At 40.4% G+C, this 7,036-nt stretch overlaps 1 protein-coding gene across 2 annotated transcripts in view; it reads left to right on the top strand.

Annotated features, from left to right (window-relative positions):
* Positions 1-222: 222 nt before the first annotated feature.
* Positions 223-7,036, top strand: part of CTR9 (CTR9 component of Paf1/RNA polymerase II complex) — a 28,819-nt gene continuing 22,005 nt past the window's right edge. For both annotated transcript variants that reach the window (XM_081798615.1, XM_081798617.1), the window contains exons 1-5: positions 223-619; positions 1,842-1,940; positions 3,931-4,170; positions 5,423-5,540; positions 6,102-6,191. In XM_081798615.1, the coding sequence (XP_081654741.1) occupies positions 575-619; positions 1,842-1,940; positions 3,931-4,170; positions 5,423-5,540; positions 6,102-6,191 (592 nt within the window). In that variant the 5' untranslated portion in view covers positions 223-574. The remainder of the gene's footprint in view (positions 620-1,841; positions 1,941-3,930; positions 4,171-5,422; positions 5,541-6,101; positions 6,192-7,036) is intronic.

Below are 7,036 nucleotides of genomic sequence, written 5' to 3'. Positions count from 1 at the left end.
GCAATCTTGTGCAGAAAAGATACGCCAAGTCCGGGGCGCGGAGGCGGAGTCCGGGGCGCGGAGGCGGAGTCCGGCTCGGACACTACTGCCAGAATTGGCCGGAGGTCCCACGTCAGTCCGTGGCCAGGCCCGGAACCCGCGCCTCATTCGTCGCCCCGCCCACCGCGGGGCCGGGAGGCTACGCTTTCAGCGTTTTCGTTCAGGCTGCGCCAGTGCGGGCCTGATTCAGAAGCCGCAGACCCACCGAGGGGCTGACACGCTAACGAAAACCTCGACACCGTGGTTCCACAGTCGAGGAAACGCCAGAACCCCAGGCTGCGCCTGCCGTCTGAGAGGCCCTCCAGCCGGGAATACTTCCGGGTCAGGGGGCGGGGCTGCCGGAAGTGGCCGGACGCCGTCTGCTGTTCGTTGTTTAAGCGGCTGACGGGAAGGAGAAGCCCAAGCTCCGGCGGCGCCGCGGAGCGGCAGTCACGACCTGAGCCCGGGACGCCGCTAACCTCTGGACCAGCCAGAAGCCAGGAGTACCGGCTGCGGAGCGGAAGGGCGAGACGCCCGCTCGCCTTCTGATCTCATCATGTCGCGGGGCTCCATCGAGATTCCCCTCCGGGACACTGACGAGGTAAGTGTCGAGTATGGGGGAGGGTGGGAACCTTGAACTTGGATGATCCCTTCTTTCCCCCTTCTTTCGACTTCGCCTCTGAAGCGGAAGCACCTTCTCCCCCAGGAGCCCAGGTCGAAATCCCCGACCGACGCCCCAGTCACCTCCTTCCCCAGCCCCTGCACCTTTCCAGGCTGGCACCATCACGTTCCCGCAGCCTCGGGGCCACGCCGAGGAGTTCTTGAAAGTTCCTTTCCTACCTGTTCGTATGTGACAGTACTCTGCTCTCTTCCTAATTGTCGGGCGCAGGGGTGCGAGAGTGCGGATTTGTAAGGCGCCTCACAGATAAAAGAGGTGGGCGCTGATGTCACGGTGGTCTCTGCTGCTCAAACTGTCTCTCCCTGAGAATACATAGGATGTCGCCCTTTATCCCTGAGAAACTCGAGTCTGTCATGGTGCAGTGTCCCCCACACACGGCTCCATTGGCGAAATAGAGACCCCGAGATATAGCCGCCACGGTGTGCTGATAGAACGAGCCCTCTCTCCCTTCCCCAGCCTCATCATGGGTAGCCTTGGCTTGTCTGAGTAAAGCCCTCAGCATTGATGTTGTCTATATCCAGTATAATTTCATACTCTCATTTTTGTTCGATTGAGATATAATATTGAGATATAATTGACTCAGCATAAAATCCAGTGATTTTCAGTAGTATTGTTGTAAAGTTGTGTAAACCATCACCACCATCTAATTCCAGAACATTTGCCTACTGTTAAATTTTGTGCCCACATTCAGGAGTGTCTGTGACACACAAATGCTGTCTCCCTGATGAATGTACAGTGGCATTCAGGTTCACATAGCCTCTAGGATTGTGCTTCTCAAGTTGTCAGGCCTGTGGCATCAGAGTCTCTGGGGTGCTTATCCGCACTTCACCTGGATTATATGTTAGGCAGGGTTTTGTTTTGTTCTTTTTGAGTAAGCAAAGCTTTTGTAACATTTTATAGTTCTGGTGATTTGAAGACAACTAGCAGTATTTGTTTGCTTCTCTATGCTTTTACCTTAATATTCTCATATGACCTATTTTGACATGTGTGCCTTAAACATGTCTTAACATATACTTGCTCAGCCCTATTGCAAGTGAACATAAACCCTATGTATATCCATATTGATGTATATTCTGAAAAGCAGCAAAGAAGAAATGTGAATTTAAAGGAGAAATAAGAGTCAAAACCGCATTTTGTGTTTTAGGTCATTGAACTTGACTTCGATCAGTTACCGGAGGGAGATGAAGTTATCAGTATTCTGAAACAGGAACACACACAACTGCACATATGGATTGCTTTGGCGGTCAGTGTTCATGTAACAAATATTTTTTATATGTTGACTGGGAAAAATATTTGGTTTCTGTTTTCAGATATAGTAATAGCCAGCTTGGGAGCAGGATAAGTAAATTGTACCATATGTATGGAAGTTAATTGTATTACCATTTATAGAACAAGAAGGCCAGTTTCCTAAATACTACTCCACTGGTAAATTAATATATGTTGGTAAAGGCAAAATTCATTTAAGTTAAATAGTAGTCTGTACTGTGTATTTGATTATTAATCACTCAGTGAAGACTGGTTTGTGCTTTGTAGGTAATCTGAGAAAAAACAAGGTGCCACCATGTAAACATTGTTACTTAGCATTGTTTTCCATAACAATAAAACATTTTCCATAAAATAGTCTAGAAGGTGATTATATTCCAGGCTAACTAACAAAAGCCCTTTTGGATGAAGTTTATCTCAGGCTTGTTATTTGTCCTGTTTGGTCCCTTCCATAACATAAACCCTACTGGAGATTCTCAGGAGAGTCACCTCAGCCTAAAATTCTAACACCCTTCACTCTCCCCAGCACCAACTGCCTAATGTTTCCTTTTTATGAGAACATCATAATAAATTATTCTGGTAATATAATCTAGCATATACTAAAATCATGTTTTTTTTAAGCAAGTGTGCCCCAGGTCACTTTTGTGTAAAGATACATAGGAGGCTCCTCCTATTATCTTGAAAGGAGAAGTCGATCTGCAGTTGGGCTTATATCCAGTGCTCAAGCCTAACTGTAAAGAATTTCTTAGATAAGGATTTACAGAGAAATACTTTTAGTGACAGTAGTGCCTTTCTGAAGTGTTAAGTTTTCCTGGTCTATGGAGAACAAGCCATTAATGTTGTCACACAGTTTTTAAAGCCAGAGGGGGAATTTAGATTTACTTTAGTACAAATGCCTCCTTTAACAGCACTTACAGAAAAAATGGAGGATTGAAAGATTAGTGTGGCACCTGTGGTAAAATTGATGAAACATTGTGGGCTGTAGAGTGTTACAGAGAAAAGAGTGTAGGCTTTGGGATTAGAGAAGCCTTTGTTCAAATTCCCACTTGGCTGCTAACTAGCTGTGTGACCTTAGACAAATGATTACCTTCTGAGCCTGTTTTCTCATCTAAAATGTGGGAATGTTAGCATTCATTTTAAGGGTGATTGTACAGATTCGAAATAAGTATATAAAGTTCCTGGCATAATCTGTGGCCCACAGTAGGTGGATAAAAAATGGCAGATCTTCCTTTTAGTATTAATAAATGAAACAGATGCCCAGGGAAGTTATTTAGCAGGCCCAAAGTCATGGATAATTTTGATAGATCTAGAACCAGAACCTAAGTTTTCTGTTTAGAATTCTACATCCGCGTCATTATTGCTTTTTCTCTTGGGCTCTGATTTAGTTTGAAATCAACTATTGCTAGGTAAGTAGTAATTTGGAAACATTTATGGTGATTATCACTTTTTTAACAACTTTATTAGGTATAATTCACCTACAGTAAGCTGCACATACTTGACATATACCATTTGAGAAGTTTTAGCATATTTCACACCTGTGAAATCATCACTACAATCAATATAATGAATATATCCATCACCCCCCAAACCTTCCTCCAAACTCTTCCCAACACCCCACAGTGGTCAGCCAAACCTTGATCTGCTTTTTGTTTCTAAAGAGTGCATGTTCCAGAGTTCTTACACAAATGGAATCATTACAGTATGTACTCTTTTTGGTCTGGCTTCTCTCACTCAGCATAATTATCTTGAGACTTACCCACATTGTAGCATGTATCAGTGGTTCTTTTTTCTGCTGAGCAGCAGCCATTGTACAGATAAACCACAGCTTGTTTGTCCATTCACCTGTTGATCAACAATTGAGTTGTTTCCAGTTTTTGGCTATTACAAATAGAGCTGCTATAAATGTTTATGTGCAGCTTTTTGTATGGACATACGCTTTAATAATTCTAATTTGATTCTTTATCTTTTAGCTGGAATATTACAAGCAAGGAAAAACAGAAGAGTTTGTAAAGTTGTTGGAAGCAGCACGTATAGATGGCAATTTGGACTATAGAGACCATGAAAAAGACCAGATGACTTGCCTGGATACATTGGCGGCCTATTATGTACAACAGGCTCGGAAGGAAAAGAATAAGGACAATAAGAAAGATCTTATTACACAGGCAACCCTGTTGTATACCATGGCTGATAAAATTATTATGTATGATCAGGTAAATAAGTCCGATTTCTTTGAATTTATGAAAGGGGAAAAAATACCACATGAGAGTAAACTGTGTGTGTGATAGGCAACAGATTTTTTTTTTTTGGGGGAAGAATTTTTCTTAAAATAACATGGTTGATGATAAAAATATCAAAAGAAGAAGAATTCCCTGTTAAAATTGGAATTTCTTTGGTTGTTGTACTGTTGAAGTAATGTGGGCAAATTTAGCATATATAAAACTTATCCATGGGGCACCTGGGTGGCTCGGTCGGTTAGGTGTGTGCCTTCAGCTTGGGTCGTGATCTCAGGGTCCTCGGATTAAGCCCCACATTGGGCTCTCTGCTTGGTGGGGAGTCCACTTCTCCCTCTCACTCTCCCTCTGTGCTTTCGCTCGCTCTCTCAAATGAATAAATAAAATCTTTAAAATAAATAAATAAATAAAACTTATCCACAGGTTGAGTCAGTAATTCCATCATCTCCAGGTGAATTTCAAGTATATTTTTAAAAATTTTTTATTTAAATTCAATTTAATTAACATGTACTGAATTACTAGTTTCAGAGGTAGAATTTAGTGTTTCATCAGTTGCATATAACACCCAGTGCTCATTACTTCAAGTGCCCTACTTAATGCCCATCACCCAATTACCCCATTCCCCTCACCCACTTCCCCTCCAGCAACCTTCAGTTTATTTCCTATAGTTAAGAGTCTCTATGATTTGCCTCCCTCTCTGTTTTCATCTTACTTTATTTTTCCTTTCCTTCCCCTATGTTCATCTGTTTTGTTTCTTAAGTTCCACATATGAGTAAAATCATAGGGTATTTGTCTTTCTCATTTCACTTAGCATGATACACTCTAGTTCCATCATGTTGTTGCAGATGGAAAGATTTCATTCTTTTTGGTGGCTGAGTAATATTCTATTGTGTGTATATAGACATATATACATATGTGTCTATATACACACTACATCTTTATTCATTCATTTGTAGAGGAACATCTGGGTTCTTTCCATATTCTGGCTGTTGTGGAAGAATGAACTTTTCTTTTTGTCATTGTTCCTGGCACAGAAGACTTGCATTTCTGGATAATTTCTTGATTTGTAATTAAGAATTGCCCATTGGTAGTTTAAACACATTATAGTTGATAGAGGAATTGGTGTGATACTCCACCTCCTTCCTATATGGTTTTCATTTTAGTGTTACTATGTTAAATTGTGGTTGCTCCTTGGTAAAGTCAAGTCTAAGATGATATATTGCTTTTTCAGAATCATTTGTTGGGAAGAGCCTGCTTCTGTCTACTTGAAGGTGACAAAATGGATCAGGCTGATGCACAGTTTCATTTTGTACTCAACCAATCTCCAAATAATATTCCAGCCCTTCTTGGTAAGTCATTTTTGGCAACCATCTTAGGGAACTGTATCTTTCATCATATGCCTGTAATATATTTCTTTGACTGGGCTGGAGAGCAACGTAGAAGAGCTTTACTTTATAAAAATGAAACTATCTGCAATAGATCATTGTTTCTTTTGAAGTTACAATCACAGACCTGTACCCCTGAAACAAATAATACATTATATGTTAATTAATTGAATTTAAATTTTAAAAAAGGAAAGAACTCCCTTTACCATTAAAGTCACTTCAAAATATTATATGTATAATATACCAGTTAAGAATAATTTGTTATCCACTTCTAAAGAGTCAATAAGCAATGTCTATTTGGACAACTATAAGCTATTTTAATTGTTTTATACCATTTAACAGGACTGTTTTATTTATGGGCATAAATTAATATATCCTTATGGAAAACAAGTTTAAATATGAAATCATTTTCACCATTTTCAAGTATTTCTTACTCAGATGTGTTTGATTTAGGTGAGTTCATGTAGGATATATGAGACTTGTGTTCTTTAGTCAATGCATGTTTATTTTTAAAAATTATTATAGGTAAAGCTTGCATTTCATTCAACAAGAAGGATTACAGAGGAGCTCTTGCTTACTATAAGAAAGCATTGCGTACTAACCCAGGATGTCCAGGTAAGAGAAAAACTTTATTTGAAGTCTAAGCTCTATATGATCCACCTGTGAAAATATTGAGGATTTGGCAATTGCCTATGAAGTTAGTTGTGAAAAGATGCTATAGGGTTGTTAAAATGACAGAATTGAAATTAAAAAAAAATACCATGTTTGATCCAAAAGCTGAATAGCAGATCTTATTTTTTTTTAAGATTTATTTATCTTAGAGATAGAGAGAAAACATGCATGAGTGGGGGGTGGGAGGCAGAGGGAGAGAATCTTTAAGCAGACACACTGCTGAGCATGGAGCCTGATGCAGGGCTCGATCTCATGACCCATGAGATCATGACCTGAGCTGAAACCCAAGATTCAGAAGCTTAACCATCTGAGGCATCCAGGCATCCCTAGCAGATCATATTATAATCTTTTTGCTTTATACTACTTTTCTATTGAAAATCTCAGTCATTTAGGAAATCTTATTGAGAATCAACTATTTGCCAGGCATTGTTCTAGACCGAAGGAAAGAAGCAGTAAACCAAAGAGACAAAAATCCCTGCCTTGGGGTGCCTGGGTGGCTCAGTGGATTGAGCGTCAGACTCTTGGTTTCAGCTTAGGTCATGATCTTGGGGTCATGGGATTGAGCCCCATGTTGGGCTCCATGCTCAGTGGGGAGTCTGATGGAGATTCTCTCCCTCTCCCTCTGTCCCTCCCCCTGCTTGCTGTCTCTCTCTGGAATGAATAAATAAATCTTAAAAAAAAAAAAAAAAAATCCCTGCCCTCATGGAATTCATTTTGCAGTGTGGAAGATAAAATGAGTAAAATATATACTGTATAAGATATCAGTAAAAGGAAAGTAAAGCAGAAAA

Source organism: Leptonychotes weddellii, chromosome 11 (assembly GCF_054177405.1).
Source record: "Leptonychotes weddellii isolate Sample4059 chromosome 11, ASM5417740v2, whole genome shotgun sequence".
Taxonomy (NCBI): domain Eukaryota; kingdom Metazoa; phylum Chordata; class Mammalia; order Carnivora; family Phocidae; genus Leptonychotes; species Leptonychotes weddellii.
The sequence above is the reverse complement of the archived record's forward strand: the minus strand, read 5'-3'. Positions and strand labels throughout refer to the sequence as shown.